The sequence below is a fragment of the Epinephelus fuscoguttatus genome, linkage group LG2, assembly GCF_011397635.1.
Source record: "Epinephelus fuscoguttatus linkage group LG2, E.fuscoguttatus.final_Chr_v1".
Lineage (NCBI taxonomy): Eukaryota > Metazoa > Chordata > Actinopteri > Perciformes > Serranidae > Epinephelus > Epinephelus fuscoguttatus.
Window position 1 is genome coordinate 21204609 of NC_064753.1, and position 17705 is coordinate 21222313.

A 17705-nucleotide genomic window follows, 5' to 3' on the forward strand; every position below is an offset into this window, starting at 1 on the left:
ATAAATTGTATTGTATCTTGTGCTGGGCAAAGGTGGCTGATTGAACGCAGAGTTGCTGGGACCAAACAAGTCTCCACAGTGGGCCATCTCCCACCAGACCCTCCCCCGCTTTCCTACCTTGACTCTTCATCTGCTCTCAGTCCCTGGACCAGCTACCAGTATCGACTCGTGCTCTATAATCAGGCTGGCAACACCACAGGTCAGATCACTTTTATGATCTTAAATGAAATTAAATAGAATTTGACTAAGATTTGTGTATGTTAAAGAAAAATGCTTCCACTCTTTGTTTTTCACATTACAATCTTTAACCTCATATTGTTCCATACATGCAGGACCCTGGGTCAGTATCACCACCAGACCTTCTCGTCCAGCTGGTCTCAGTCCACCGAGGGTGAAGGTCTTGGGGCCAGAGTCACTCCAGGTATGGGCACCTTTTGTGAATCTTACTTCTGTCAGGTTCACTTAAAACCTCTTGGATCTGGCATGAGTGTGGCTGAAGCACACAAATAAACTCCAAGTCAGCATTGTTACTTCTGATAGTGAATTACAATATCTCCTGTTACATTCAGCAGATAGAAGGTTTAAGAATCTCAGTAGGAGCCATTAGAATTCAAAGAGTGTTTGTTTCTTTAAACAGAAAATACACAAAACATATAATGCAACTTCAGTCACTCAGAGTAGAAAAGACAAAGCAATGTCACACTGATTCCTCTGTCTTTCCTTCTTGGGATTTAATGAGAAAGAAAAACATTCAACTCAAGGTCCCCTTCAGAAAATGGGAGGGGCTGTGACCCTGTCTGAGGCAGCTTCCTTCCTGTCGGCCATTTTGAAGGAGGGGCCAGAGTTAAATTCCACCACTGGCTAATCCCACATCAAGGCCCATCAATGAAAGCCACTGAAACAATATTGTATGCATGCACACACACACACACACACACACACACACACACACACACACATGCACTCACAGCCCTGCACTAATGCTAACTGCAGAAAAATGCTAATGCCTGTCATCATTTCAGAACCGCCCCTGTCATCTCTGCAGCGGCACAGCTTTAGGGGTCACAGGTCCAAGAGGGAAAGTGTTCCTTCCTGGTTGTTGCTAATTGGACAGACAGGCAGGCTGCTTCCTGGTTACCAATTGACCTTGACAACACAGACAGGGTTTTGAGTATCTCTCTTCATTCTCAAAATGGTTTATTTTTCACATCACTTCTTGTACATCAAGGTATTCACTTTGTCTTGACCATGTCTTGCCTGTTTTGCACGTATTCCTATTATTCAGTGATACTCTTAACGCAAAGCCTAGTGAATGTCCGCTCTTCTGATAATTCGGTGGCATCTCTTATTTACAGGCAGCGTCCTTTTGGCTTCATCAGACTGTGATTCTGTCAGGGATAAAGATCGACACATAGATTGTTGTAATTCAGGCTTTTTATTGGACTATGATGGCAGAAAAAGACCTAAGCAAAGCAAAAAAAAAGATCACACATACAAAATAGCTTTTTTGTACACACCTTTGTAATTCTACAGATATTGTGCCTGTGTTCCGAGGTTTGGTACAAAAAAACTTCAAAGAAGGACAGATAATGTCCGAGAAGGTAAGCACACTAAATGTATGTGTCTGATTCTTTATTAGTGTCTGATTCACAGCTGGAAGAGATTAGTTTCTCATGCTCACTCTTGTTATCTCTACTGAGACAGTTGTGCTTTTGTTGGTACAGTAGTTAGTTACTCTGAAGGGATATTGGTTAATTTCAAATTAAACCACTAATTTTATTTCAGTCTCATTTGGATCTGTGACCCATCACAGATATTTTTAGGTAACTTCTTTCACCACCAATCAGAATAAACACAGTCAGAGATTCGGGACCTGATCCCAAACCCTGAGACTTTGTTTGCAGGATAACAATATAAATTTACCTTAATATGGAAGTGATAACGTTGATGTATGAATCAATAGATTGTAAAATGTGATTGTCAGCTGCAGAGGTTGGCACACGTTCAGTGTCTTTGAGTTTTTGCTGAATATAATAGCATGGATACACAAAGGTGCACACACACACACCACATACACCATGCCCTAACACACACACACACACACACACACACACACACACACACGCAAACACACCTATTCTCTCACACTACCAACTTTATCATCTGTCTTTCTCTCACTCTCTCACTCACTCATATACACATAAACACATACAAACACACACACACACACACACACACACACACACATACTGTACTGGCCTTAGCCCCAGTGCTCCGTGTCGGCCCAGGGTCTCTTCTGTCTTCACCATCTCCAGATTACATCAGGCTATTCAATCTGTAAATGACTTCCACCACAAAGCACACCCAACACGCACTTTGGGAAATGAGCTACCTAACTCAACATGACCCTGCCCATATGTGGTTGGGTGTGTGTGTGTGTGTGTGTGTCCTGTATCACCTCACAGTGTCACTTGTTAAATGAATATCAAGGTTGCATGAGAAGTAATTATTCTTGACGTTCATTCATAATACTCTCATCAACATTGACCACTTAATCACCTCAACTCATAAGTCTCAACAAGCTCTGAACTGATCAGTTATTGTACATGACAGTCTGTATCCATAAATGTGTTAGAGCATGTGTGTGTGCGCGTGTGCGCGTGTGCTTACGCAATGGTTCAATTTAGGTTTTACTGTGTGATTGTATTTGAATGTATAAACAAAACGTTTATTGTATAGATATGTGTAATCCAAACGTGTAGCGGTGTGTGTGTTTGTAAGTATGTGTGGTACCATTTGTGTGTGTGCGCCAGTTACCTTCATCTTCACTCTGAAATGCTGACAGACTGAACTGTTTCCAAATCAGATGCAGTGCTCGACAACAGCAAGCTTTTGTTTTTGCATGCAGCAATTCCATTACCAGCCGTTTTCATTATTTTAGCATGGTGTTTGTGCACGTGCGCGCGTTTGTGTGTGTGTATGCCCTGTTTTAAATTTGATGAAAGGAATCTTCTGCTCAAGTCAAAGTCAGGTTATCTGTCCCCACAAGAGTTTAACTAACACACACATACACACACACCGTGACCATCCCGAAGCATTACATTCATACACCCAGGTGACAGTGTATGCACACACAGATACTACCTGCATGATATCACTGCTAACACTCAACTGACCACATACATTCACATTGTGAGGCAGATATGCATTTGCATGAGCACACACTGCAAGATCTGCACACACACACACACACACACACACACACACACACACACACACACACACACACACACGACCACTGTGCCATGACTTCCTGTAGTTCATCCATCTAAAAGCTTTCTGCCGTCCTCAGCATGCCGAGAACATTTCCGATGCCCAGCCAACCAATGAGATGACTTTTCTGGGATAATGATAGGACAGTTAGAAGGATTAAGTGAACTGGGCCTTTAGTTTTCTCTGCACTCTGATTTATCCCAATACTGTATATAAAATGAACAACCCAGAACTTAAATGTAACACATTTATGTTTCAGGTCACATGGTCTCCCCCTCTTATTCCCAATGGAGAAATCCACGGCTATGAGATCCGCCTCCCAGAACCCCGCATCTTCCACAACAGTGGCAATGCTTCTGAGCTCAATGTCACAATAACGGACCTCATTCCATATACAAACTACAGTATTACTTTGTTGGCGTGTTCCAACGGAGGTGGCCATGTTGGAGGATGTACAGAAAGCCTGCCCACGCCTGCTACCACATTCCAGTCAGTCCCTGAAGGCCTTGAACCACTGTCCGTAGTGGCAGTCAGTGAGTCCTTCCTGGCCATTTCCTGGCAACCACCAAGCAGGCCCAACGGACCTAACATCAGGTAAGATGGATATTACACAAAAAAACATACATTTTATGAGTTAGATTGCATTCCAAAGGCCAGCTGTTGTGTCACCACATGTCACCTATGTGTCATCCAAAATGTTGTACTTGAACACATCGCAGAGACTACAGCCAACAAGTATGTGTGTTCTGTGCCTACGTGAAAGGAAATAACTCCATAGCAGCAGGTGACGATTACCCGTATTCTTCACGCAAAAAGGGAAACCGAAAGACTGACTGGATGGATTACAGATACTAGTTAGCACATTGAATGCTCAAATGGATGCTGAAAGAACAAAGCATATCTACCGTATGCCAGCAAACAATAACTCAAACAATTAGAAGCTGTTTCTGTTAATGGCAAGAAAATAATTTTACCTAATATAACAAGTTTGTTTGTATCTCACACCCTCTTGACTAGCTGTTTGTTTACTTTCCTCATTTCCAATTCAACAGGCTGAATCAGCCAAAAAATAGACAAAAGCCAGCTAGTGTCAGCAGGGAGAGACACACTGTAAACCTAGGCCTGCAGACACTCACTGACAACCCGAAATTGACCAAAAGCCGACCATTGGCTTAATGTGTCAGGGCCCTAAATTGAAGGTATATTGGTAAGACACTGATATGCAACGATGCCCTGTCACAGATGAATTATCTTGGCTTTCTTTCTCATCAGCAGTGCAGTCAACTTGCGTGTGCTCGATTGTACCACTAATAAAAAATATCCCAGTAAATTGAGATAACATGAGCCATCTGTTGTCTAAACTTGTGCACACAAGGGAACAACATAAAGTACAAAATGGCAGAAGGGGGATTGAACTACTTTGATTTTACATTTACACCATTCACCAGCAATCTTTACATTATTCTGTCAACATTCCCACTTTGAATCAGATGTGTAACTGCTTTCAAAATGCACAGAAACAAATTGCTTCTGTTGATTCCTGGTGGATGTGAGAATTTAACCAAATGAAAGAAAAGTAAGAAGCCAATGTGCATCCAAAAACCAATGCTTCTAATGAAGAGCTAATAGGAGTGGACCCCAATCTGTGTAACCATCACAACTTTACATAATTTGAATCGGCACTGTGGTTTTATTCATTAGCGAAAGCCCAAAGTTAGAAACCTGGCAGCCAAGACTGAAATCTACAGCGTGTTGTTATTGAGAGACACATTCTGGAGATGTTCAGTTGTTGCTGGAAAACCTAAGCAAACAAGCAGATAGTAACACGTTAACAAGCTGCTAACATGAGTGCCCTGGTAATGAGCTAAGTGTTGTGCATTTTTTAATCAGTGTTTTCTCAGTCCTAATGCACATTCTGGTCCGTTTTGTTCTGTCCTGTTCTACTCTGTCGGTGATTAGGCCTAAAATAAAGGTCCATTTTCCTGGCAGGCGATTAAAATGCATGAGCCCGTCTCTCTGTTCTGCTCTGCTCAGCTCTGTGTGTTTGTCTAAGTGGGTTTGTTAAAAGGCGGCATTAAGCCCTTCTCTTCTGATTACAGCAGAAATTAGCATCACTGTGGGGAGAGGAAAACACAAACCCTGCAGAAAAAAACAACAGAGGGAGGGGCGCTGGGAGGGAGGGGTGAGATACAGTGAACGCAAAAGAATAGAGATGATGAAAAACAGCAGAAGAGGAGGAAATGAGCGATAAGGAAAAGAGTCAGTCGAAAATTATGTGTGTATGTGTGTGTGTCTTGCCATGTGGGTACGGTGTGTGTCTGTGTGCTCATACTGGAGCATTTGTGAACATGTGTTGGGTGTTAATGCATTCCTAAACATCCAACCATGTGTGTGTGTTTTTCTTCATTCAAATTTCCCCTTCAGATACAAGTTGTTCAGACGTAAAACCCACCAGCCCCTGGCCATCGCCACGGTCCCCACGGTAACAGCCATGTCCCCTCCCCCCACTGAAGATCTCCATCGCTGGCTCCATGTTTACTCCGGCACCAAATTGTTCTACCAAGATAAAGGCCTAAGCAGGTGAGATTACTGAAATGAGCTCTAGAGCAAACGCCGGCGCCGCAGCAAACCGTGTGTGCAGAGCCGATCGGCGAGCTGCCGCTGATGCCGATCTTTTAATACCGCTCAAAGATACATTAAGCAAATATCCCAAAGAATTAAATTGTTTTTCACACAGCGTCCCCTAATCTCAGTTTGGCACTTGGTGGAAGCTAATTTTTTTTCCCTCTATGCTTGCAAAACGGCTCTGGGTGTGCTCTTTTCGGGTTTGTGTCTCTACTGTGCTTTATTCACGCAGCACACTGACAAACTTTTAAACGTGTCAGCACTTTTCACTTTGGATTTTTTTTTCAATTATGACCTAGAATGTACTTTATGAGAAAGTGATTTGTGTTTGTTTAACAGAAGTCACTGTATTAACAGCAACTTTAGAGTGAACAGATTAATAAAGGATTGATAGAGCATCACTGTCATGTCTGTTATTTCTCTTAGTTCCTTCAGTGAAGGATTGATTCACAAGTCAGTTCTTGCACCAGCAGCTGGTCTATAGTTGCATTTGTTTTATTTTCTTACCCAAGATATGTTGAATGATCAATAGAAGAAACTACTTATTTCAGCCTTTTATTCAGAATCCATTTGTAGCTTTTAACTCACAAGGAAAGTAAAACATTTTGTTGCCCCCTCACCAAAAACACAAGTCTTGTTTCTCAACAGATTCACCCGTTACCAGTACCAGTTAGTGGTGTATAATGACGTGGGCTATTCCTCAGGAGAGATTGTAACCGCGGTGACCATGGCGGGGGTTCCCCACCATCCTCCATCTCTGTCTGCCCACGCTATCAATCACACTGCTGTACAGGTCAACTGGACACAACCCTGTGAGATTACCCTCTCTCTTAAACACACATACTCAAACACACACAGTCACGAAGGACTTCTATAGCTACATATTCTATGAATGTTGTTCTGTGACCTGACAATTATCAAAAAAGTGAAAATAGAGACTCAAAATTCTATTTTTTTTCTGCTCCCTCACTCTTCTCCCTCTCTCTTTTTGTCTTTATAAGCTTTGCAAGACCTACAGGGCGAGGTGGAATCTTACATTCTGACAATAGCGTCTGTCGAGTCAAGTCAAATCTTGACTTTCCCTCCTGAGATCATCTCCACAGTGATAAGTGACCTCTGGCCCAGTACCACATATCTGTTATCATTACAGGCATCCAACGGAGCACATAACACAACTAAGGCAACAGTAAACGTCACCACAGAGGATGGAGGTATGTGTATATTTGTATGATATTTGGCCAACAGTTTATTGTAGGAATTGGTTAAAATTTGCCTTCTTTCCCCGGAAATGTGTGAGCTGTATTTATGAGCGTGTCATGTACAGTACGTAAATTCAATACATCCAAGAGGGGTGTCTGTGTTAATGTGTGCTTCTCTGCAACTCTGTGCTTCACAGGCGATGTTAAACACATCATGTAGTGAGGCATGAAATCAATACAAAGTGTGTGTGTGAGGCAGATTTAAGGTGTTGTAAAATGCTTGTTGGCACCACGTGCAGAGAAACACATGCGAACCGCACACATACCCGCACACACAAGCAGTGTTCTACCTGTCAGACAAGACGGCAAACATGGCTGGCCCTATGTCTTTACAGTACAGTTACAGCACATGCTATAATCGTATCCAAAAAAGTTAAACTAGATATTCTATAATTATACAAAAAGTTAAATACTATCTTCCATCAAAATATGCTGTGACATCATTACAACACAGAGGTCTCACTCTCAATATTTGTAAAATGAACACCTGCAACTTTATCAGGATGTAAAATCTGGAGCTTTGAGGGAGTGTATTAACCAGAATCTGAGCAAAGTGTATCAGTTCTCAGATCTACCGGTATTTTCCTCTTCAAGCAGGGTCAGCTTTTACTATCTTTAGCTATGAATTGCGCAGGCTATCCAACTGTCATCATGACTTTTTTCTCCATTTCCCTCTCCAACTCTCAGCCAAGTCTCTCAGCAGTTAAGGGTTAGCTTTCAAATCACTCTGTGTAATCATATGTCAGAGACTGTTCGCTCTGTCTGTTGTTTTCTTCCAGTCTTCATCTCTATCCCGATCCCTCTTTCCGACTGTCTCCCTGTCTCTTTTTCCCCTTCACAGTTCTCTTTCCTTTTCAATATAATCATATGTCAGAGGCCTCTCTCTTTCCCTCTAATCTGAGCAGTATAATAAAAAGTGCATTAAAAACATTAGAAAATCATTAGGTGCTAAAGGCAAAGCACGGCTCGTTTAACTGAGAGGGCTCTGGAGGTAATTTCATTATTTTACAGCCATAAGAGTACACACACACACACACACACACACACACACACACACACACGTAGACCAAGGCCAAATATATTTTAACTAATGCAGCTCAACCCTACCAACCATCCTAACATGGCCTGCAATCTATAGGGCAATGCTAACATCAGGACTAATTGGCAAGAAAAATGTGTGTGCGTGTGTGTGTGTGTGTGTGTGTGTGTGTGTATGAGTGAAAGGGGCTCAGTGTGCAGTACTGCGTTGATAATGCCATCCTGCAGTAAATGAAATGTAGAGCAGTAGGTTGGGTTTAGGTAAGTGCATTGGCAGCAAATGAATTGGGTTAACTTCTCTTAGCTGAGTGCATTTTCACTTAGAATAATAGATAGTCTGTGTGATTACCTCTCTCACACACCATCGCTCATATTCTTGTCCTTTGTTTGGTTCTCTTTTGTTTGGTTTCACTTTTCTACACACAACTTTATTTTGTTATACACTAAAATTAACAATATTCTGAGCTCTCTCTTCCACTCTTTGACTTTTTCATTTCGCCCACAGTGTCTCTATATCTTCTCTCGCTGATTAGCTCTTGTCCTTTATTTGTCAGATTTTCCCATGTCCTTCACTGTCTCTGTCATTCATGCCTTCCTTTTGCCTCTGCGTCTGCAACTCATTTTCTATAGGTTACTATATTATAAGAGTTTCGGTTTATTATCAGTGTCTGTTGTGGATGTGTTTAAAGAGAATGTTTTGGAGGAGTGAACTCGGGGAATTAAAGAAAGTCGTGGAATTTGATCGTCAGGACAATGAAAAAGAGAGAATATTAATGACACAATACACAAAGGTTGACATTATCATTCACTATTACCTATAAGACCAATAAAACATGAGGGAGTGAGCTGATTATTCAGAATCAATCTATTATTCTAGTGAAATGCACTCAGGTAAGTGAAGTTGACCCAGTTCATTTCCTGCCAATGCACCTACCTAAACCCAGCCCACTGCTCTACATTTCATTTACTGCTAGATAGCATTATCAACGCAATTCTGCACACATAGAGACACACAGGTGGTTTCCCTCCCTGTCTAACACACTCATAGTCGCCCTGTCTTGCATGCACACCAACACACGTGTAGTTCTCTGTCACGCACACAAACATACACTCTGTGTCCATCTTCATCTCTCCCCCTTGTTAAAAGAGTGTGTCCATAGAGAATGCTACATATCTATTATAGAATCTAAGTAGCACATACTGGGGACCACATATTCCTCACTGGCACAGCATGGTTAAGGGGTTTACAAGCAGTTTTTAAATGAATTTGGGTGAAAATCTGCCTCTGAAAATCATTATGGCAATCCAGTTTTTTGCAGCACTGTTCTTTCTTTACCGCACTAGTTGAGATAGCCTGCATGGCAAAGCTCACATGTGATGTTGAGAGCATTTGTTTCATACCACAACTCAAGCATGCATGTTTAAAGATGAGCATATCTCATATCAGCTGTAAAATGTCTTGTTGTTCTATAAGAAATAAATTATTTTGGGTGTTTGTACTCACATGTGCATCCTCAGAGCCAGACGGGATGTCTGCCCCAGAGGTGGTTCCAGTTAACAGCAGCACAGTCCGTGTGCTCTGGCTACCTCCTACACGACCCAATGGAGCAGTTACTGGTTACTACATCTATCTTAATGACCGTCTTCATGGCAGCGTAGACAACAGCTCAGGGTCCTACCTGCTGGGGGACTTGCTGCCTTTTACTGTCTACAACGTGCAGGTACACACACAAACAGAGGCAGATATGCAAACCCAAACACAGACATTAGAGAATGCATTATGTTTTTTGTCTGCTGTGTTTGTGTATTTCAGGTGGGGGTGTGTACTGTGTATGCATGTGTGCGGAGTAAAGTAACTCAGACAACTACGGTAGAGGACATGCCTGCCGACCTGGCCCCGCCACAGGCACACGTGATCAGTCCCAGGTAATACAGAGACATCCTGCCAGTTTTTGGAAGAAAATATACAGTCTAAACCGTTTTGAGAGTGTTGTCATTTCTAGTTTTATGCTTTACTTAATAGCTTTCGGTTTGACTGTATTAATCGTTAATGTTTATCAGCAGTGCAAAAGGTTGGTTTGCATGTTTGACACAACAGAATCAATACATCTGGGACAAACAGAGTAACAGTGGTGGAGCTATTTTGTCTGCAGCACAAGATGTAGGCTATTAGGAACAAGTGCATGGTATGAAAATGTAATTTTAATTAGCACTAGTAACCAGTATATCAGTAATAAATATCATTATTAGAACTGTTTTTTGTTACACAATTTCAGTTGTACTTTAAAACCAGATCTGTGGGCAAAGGGACTATAACCATATTTTTTCTTGCTACTTAAAAACCTACAGTTTTTGAAGACACAGCAATTGTTGCATGTTTTTGTCTAAAGTAGTCTGTCAAGATTGAAATACTACACTTTTTGCATACACTATAGCTATATTCTAAAAGCTACGGTTGGTAACTTTTAGGAAAGTAACTTTGTCATAACTGCTGAAACTGTCACTGTATTCACACAGTAGTGCAAGAGACAGATAACCTGAAAAAACAAAATCATGTTTCTCCTCCTCGTAGTGCTTCTAATGGCTTTTGCTAGAATTTACCGGGGCTAAAGGAAAACAGCCAGAGCTGAGGAGTCTTGGACGCCACTGTCAATCATGTCAATCACTGTTCGTGAACTGCAGCCAAACTAGGCTGCACTTATCAAATATGAACCATGATTCTGTTCCTGCATTGCCTATTTCTCACCTCAGATGTTTTCAGCATGGTACCCAGGTCACAAAACTTTCTCATTTTACAGATAAACAGTACACTAAAATATGATTCTGGAAACATTTGAGGTAAGAAATAGGTAATACAGTAATAGAATCTTGATTGATATTTGATCAGCGTTGCCTAAATTGACAGTTTAACCACCGTTCATGAGCAGTGATTGACATAATTGACAGCTGCTTTAGAGACTCCTATAGCAAATGCCATTAGATTCACTACAAGGAAGCAGATAAAATCTATTTTTTCCGCAGATTATCTGTCACATGTACTGGTTAGTCAATAAGGTGACAGTTTCAGCAAATGGGATAAAAAGATCTTTTTATAAAAGTTACCTACTACAGCTTTATTTGTATTTTGACATTATAACGTAATCAGATTACGCAGAAGTTTCCAAAATTAATAAAATATGATGGCAAACTGACATTTTATTTGCAGTCAGTTATATTTATTGACCCTTAAAATGCTCTTCTTCTCCCGTTTGACCTAAATCTCAGTGTTTCAAATCTTGCATTTGAGCAGGAAGTGGTGATTTGTGGCTTATTTCCTGTCTAGGAGCGTGTGGAAGTTGTAACTCTGCGTGTTACTACACAGGTCTATCCCTTGCCAAAGATGTCAGAGATAAAAAAGAGGAAAATCAATAGTGAGAAGTGTATAAAGACACACACACACCCTGACGCTGTAACTCAACTTTTTCAGGCATTAACCATGCGCGAATGCATGTGTGTGAGTGTTCGAGCATGACAAAGTTTTTGTGTGTGTCCCAGTAGTGTGAAAGGAGTGTGAAGGAGAACATACTCCCATCCCTCTTTCTCTCTCTCTGTCTCTCTATCAGGGTGGTGAGGTTGGACTGGTCCCATCCAGGCAGACCCAGTGGGATAATGCTTGGCTATGCTGTCTTAAGACGGACCCTGAGGTCATGTGGGTCAACAGGGGCCACATCCTCTGTGGGGGATGAGGCAGGAGGTGCAGGTGGTGTAAGGTTCAGATGTTCCTACCTGCAGTGTCCTGCCGGTCATGGTGTGTGTGGGATGTCCTGCTTCCATCCTGACATTCAGGTGATTATGCTCTGGTCATGAAGTGCTGTATTCTGTATGAGGTGGGGCTATGGAATAATCTTCATCCAGATTATTGATCACTCATCACATACATTTTGCATGGACGATCCTTGCATTACTTGCAATGCTGTAACACTGCTCGGCTGGAGGAGGTTTAAAGCCATCCAATATTGACTGTTTTGAATGGGGACTGCATTTTTCATTTTGTGTCAAAATTGAGTCTCCCCTCGGAACAACGCACACTTCTGTATGCAACATGTAATGAAAGTGTGTTGTTGACATATACAACATAATGTCTTTAAAAGCAAACATAACACAAATGTTGTTTATGGGTGCACTGAGTGATGCATGTTGGGGGTTAATATTTCTCCTCTCTCCTGCTCGGCTCTGTTATGTTTGGTCTTTCATCTTTCTTCTGCTGTAATCCTCTCTCCTGTGCCCTTTTCACCTGAATGTGAGAGCCTCTTTTAACTAGAACTTGTCATGAGTAATCATTAAAACCTTCACTGTACAACAACAACAGCGTGTAAAACAAGACAGAAGTCCAGGGTCTTTGCTTTGGCTCCTGATCTGAAGAGGAGAATACATTGTTGCTGTGTACTCCCTCAGGATATTAGTCACCAGACCTCAGACAAACACACACACACACAAGCACAAAAAGAAACACAGGGACCCACAGACAAATACACAACCTCACATTTCTTCTTCTGAGTGCACGCTATTTAAGTGGGATGCACGGTCATCCTCGCAGTGATTAATTTTTCTAAACAGATTAACTTGTCATCTGCGTTCACTTCCATCCTTGTGTCATTGAATGCCAGCCAAATTGGCACAGTGGAGCCGCCCGCCATACATTTATCCACAGCACAAACAATAACAACATTGAAGCTCTATTACAAATACATACATACACACCTACTTAAGTACTGCAAGTGGGCATACTTGGATGGAGCACACGCAAACAAATAGTCAGGTACAAAAAATCACCTGTATCCCAAACATGTTCTCACACAAACATTGTGTATCGGTATTATTGGTGAGGTATGTATGAAGAAAGCTCTTATACAATGATTTTTAGGGAGTGTGGCCCCAAAAAAAGGGGCTGTGGTCTCCCTTTTTGTCACACACTTTGAGCTAGATTGTGATAACAGTGCCACAGGAACATTCCCTGTAATGATCAAATGGCCCCCTCTTTGGCAGATAGTCCCATGATTTTAATGCACAGTTAAATGTGTCTGTATGTTTGTGTGAATTTAATATGTGTATATATATCTTATATCATATATCTTATATGTGTGATCAATTGTATGTCATCCAGGTTTGCTGCAGTGGACTACTGTACACTAAGAAACCACATCATCATTGCTGTGAGAGCAGTTACCTGAGTTTGACTAATTCCTCCAACCCAGTCTGCTGCAATGGCAAACTGCTCCCAGCTCTCCCTAACCACCAGTGCTGTGGAGGATACTATGTTCATGTAAAAACCAGTGAGTGTCAGATCACTTCATATGTTTGCACTCACATGAGATTGGCTCTTTTTGTACTTGACTTGAGTCTAATCTTCTCCATGTCGTAGTGTTTCCTTCATCTGTCCTTGTCTTTGTAGATGAAAAGTGCTGCCCTGACCACACGCAGGGCCGGGTCTCAGTAGGGCTGGGTGACAGCTGCTGTGGGGGGGTTCCTTACTCCATGAAAGGCGGCCAGCTCTGCTGTAGTGGGAGCCTCCATGATGGCTATGGGGTCCAATGCTGTGGAGGCCGGATTGTAGATGATACACTGGTGTGCTGCGGGGATGCTGAGAGGGGGGAGGTGCATACATTTACCGCAGGTGAGTGAAGAAACACAGATACAAGCAGAAACATCTACTGTTGTTGGAATACTTCCATATATCAATAAGTGTGTCCAACAATGAAAACACATTGTTTTAAGTTTAACGGGCTTCTGAGCCTGTTTTTGTTTTGAGAATATTCTGTATTGTAAAATCAACAAAAAAGGCCATTTGTTTGGAAAACAAGTTACTCTGTCCCACAAAGGATTTTGTCAGAGTTTAGGGAGACATAGAAAGTGATAGCACAAGAGAGTGAAGCAAAGAGGGCTGAGGTAGACACATGCTGCAGGAACGTGGGGTCGTTTCCCTTTCTTCCTCTCCCGCAGTGTCCCAAAGCACCCGGATACCATGGCACAGATGGGACCGTGCATGTGTGTGTATATGCGGGTGTGGGTGTATGTGTGTGTCATTAGACATCTTTGTCATGGCAGATGATGATGAAACACACTCGGGATGGCACCGTTGAGGGCACTGCCAAGCACACAGCAGGACAAATACGCACTCATTCTCTCTCCTTCACGCAAACACACACAAACACACTTTCACACGTATAGACATATTACACGCACACAAACACACACACAGAGTCAACAGGGTGCCCTCGGCAGGGTTCGCTTAGTGTTGAGTGCCAGGGAGAGACACGTGGACTCTATTCATCACACATAAACAATGGCCCATATGTGCAGGCCTATAGTACTCCATTAGCCTATCCGCAAACACACACACACACACCCACCCACACACACACACACACACCCACACACACACACACACACACACACACACACTGACGCACACACAACATCCCTACACACACAGAAATACATCCATGCTGGGAAAAAAGTTCATAGAAAGCAGCAACAGTACTTTTTTTTGTAATTTCATGTCTGTTATCATTTGTTTCTCTCCCACAGTATAAAAATCTTTTTTCTTGCTTCATTTTTTTTCCTCCAACATGTTTTCTATTCATGAAATTGTCAGTAAAACTCTCTTTTAGAGTTTTTATTCTCAAACACTGATCTCATGTACGGAGCAATAGCTGTTTATTTGTTTTGACGTATTGTACTCTATACCATTACTCTGTTTCTTTTTTTGTTCTCCTTCACGAGATCCTTTTCTCTTCCAACAGAGAAAGCTATATGGTCATCCTTCATTTGAGGTGGCCTCCCAAGGAGTGCATATGCTCCCTACCTCCTCTTCCTCTCCATCTCCTTTTGAAATTTATTTCACATCTCCTCCGCTCCTTTGTCAACTTCATATTTACTTTCTTCAACTTGTTTCCCCACCCCCTTTTCTTTTTCCCCTGACCTCTTGCTCCCCTCTCTCCATCCACCACCTTCTCTTCCTTCTCTCCTTCTATTCCTACTCGTCCACCCTCCCTTCCTTTATGTGCCCCCTTCCCATCCACTCATCAGTCATTAGCGTTAGCTTCCCCATTGAGAACATATGGTATGATGGATCGTAGGGCTAGCGGCGCTAGCGAGGCTAAGGGCCATTTGCCGGGTGCACTGCGCTGTCGGGGAGCCCTGGGGCCGGCTATGCAACCTCGACCCCACACGTCTGTTTCAAGACACTCACACCAACACACACAACATGCACACAGCAACACCTATTATAGGATATGCTACTTAACCTTGGCACCACTCACTCTCATTGCTGCCTCTCACCATGTCCGGGGTTCTGTATTTTTAATGATATAGTGAGAGACAGATTTTTGAAAGGAAGAAAAATAGGAAGGAAGGAGGGAAGGAAAGAAGAAAGAAAGAAAGGAATTAATGAATAAAGGAAGGAAAGAAAGAAAGAAAGAAAGGAAGAAAGAAAGAAAGAAAGAAAGAGAACTTTAAAAAAAAATGTAAAATATGCATAAAATAAAGGAAACTGGAAAAAAAAACTCAGAAAGAGGGGGAAAGTAAGTGAGAGAAAAAACCCAGGGAGAACAGAAGAGTGGTGAAGAGCTAGATGGAGCAGATTAAAGGAGGAGTGAAGGGTATCCCATTGTGCCCAGCTGATAGACTAGGTTAGGCTGATGTGATTATGGGGTCCCTGAAGTGCGATCTATCACACATTACCGTCCACACTGTCAACAACCATACACACACACTGCAGGGGAACAGCAATGCCAGGAGACAGCCGTCTGGCAACAGATACACATACTGGCTTGCATGAACATGTGCACATGTAGATGTACACACAAGGATCCACACAAAAACACAACAACAACCATACACAACCACACATCATTGCATTGCATGCATGTGTATACACAGTGAATTGCATCAACATGTACGCTCAGACAAAAATATACAACACACCATTGTATGAGCACTCACACACACACACACACACACACACACACACACACACACACACACACACACACACACACACACAAAGCTGCTCAAAGCTGGACTATTCCAAAACAGGAAACCAGTGTAAATCAGGTGAAATAGAATCAGGGTCAGAAACATCATCTCACCCAACCTGTCCACAATGAAACACAAGAAACAAACACAAAGCCTAGCCAATGGACAGTGTTCTTCTGAGACATTTCTTTGGGTTTAACTAAATTGACGTCATTCCTGGTTAGTTTACCCCAATTAGAGAAAGTTGTTTCTCATTGATAGTACTGAGTCATCCCCATTTGATGGAGATATTTCAGTTTTAATCAATTTTATCCCTATCTCAGTTAAGCTCATAGATGTGCACACAACCTGAGGTGTAATTCCAACCAAAATTTAACGTCTGTCCGACTTAAGAGTCCAACGTGTTTCTGACATCATATTGTCAGGTGCTAGCTGCGTGTGCCATTTAGCGTACAAGTGCTCTTTTTAGGTTTCAGATCTATTTTCTATAATTTACGTGCCTAACTACTAGGACTGTCCTTTGGGAGTTGGTGATAGGAATCAGTCGGAACGCCTTAGTCGACTGAGATTGCTTCAAGGGACATTTTGGTCCCCAAATTTTGCTACGGAGTGAGCACTCTTGACTTTCACACTACTCTTTGGTATAGACAGCTAGGTCCGCAATGTAGCGGGACAGAGGAAAAGAAACTTTTATTGTAAGGCTCCGAAATAACATTATCATCTCTCCTCTGCTTGGAAGTGGTGAATTTACAGCTCACATCAACTTAATATGACACAGTCTCTGGCTTTTGTTTGAAATCTAGTGCCGGCAAAAAAATGTTGCACAATGCTCATTTATCGTTAGTGGAGTTAGCTTGTTAACTATATTATATGTATGCTGCTGTCACACTTAACATCTCGCTGAGCCCCGTTCAAACTTTAAAACTTTGGATGAAAAAAAAAGACGAATCGCTGAATATTCGAATACCGCATATTAAACAGCCAAATCTGATTTGACTGACATAAATCTAAGTAGGGTACAGCCCTACTAACTATATTAATTGTGTAACTGCAATTGTGTAAAGTAACACTTATATACCATCTTAAATAGCAGGCCTAGCTTCTGCTCTGGACAGTTTTAGAGTTTGGGGTATTATTGAGATAGTCTCTATAATCCTTTCCTCAGCATTCTCTAGTTGTTATACAATAACACAAAGTCTCCATGCTAAATCCCTCCCTTCCAAATCTGCCAGTTTGTTTAAACAGCTTTCATTTCACTTTCAAGTAGATTAAATACTGTTTGTTTTTGGACAGGAGTGCCTCAGTTTTCTTGCAGCATTTCCTCCTGTGCTGCAGGTTCGAGTCCAACTTTTAAGCTCCTCATTTGCTCCTCTTTTCTTCTCTCTCTGAGTTTGTATGTAAGATGTTTAGCTAAGACTTAGGTAAGATTAGATGGTGTTTAAAGGAACGTGTGTGGTGTCTTTGGCCTCCCGTTGCTCCCTGACTCTCCCAAAG

General features: G+C 41.9%; 1 protein-coding gene across 1 annotated transcript in view; it reads left to right on the forward strand.

The window, feature by feature from the left end:
* The window catches only part of ush2a (Usher syndrome 2A (autosomal recessive, mild)), a 286437-nt gene that overhangs the window by 181959 nt on the left and 86773 nt on the right, over positions 1–17705 (forward strand). Inside the window, exons 52-62 of the mRNA XM_049604025.1 lie at positions 33–199; positions 333–421; positions 3533–3867; positions 5698–5853; positions 6547–6710; positions 6900–7109; positions 9714–9916; positions 10009–10121; positions 11798–12020; positions 13339–13507; positions 13627–13848. Of these exons, the coding sequence (XP_049459982.1) occupies positions 33–199; positions 333–421; positions 3533–3867; positions 5698–5853; positions 6547–6710; positions 6900–7109; positions 9714–9916; positions 10009–10121; positions 11798–12020; positions 13339–13507; positions 13627–13848 (2051 nt within the window). The remainder of the gene's footprint in view (positions 1–32; positions 200–332; positions 422–3532; positions 3868–5697; positions 5854–6546; positions 6711–6899; positions 7110–9713; positions 9917–10008; positions 10122–11797; positions 12021–13338; positions 13508–13626; positions 13849–17705) is intronic.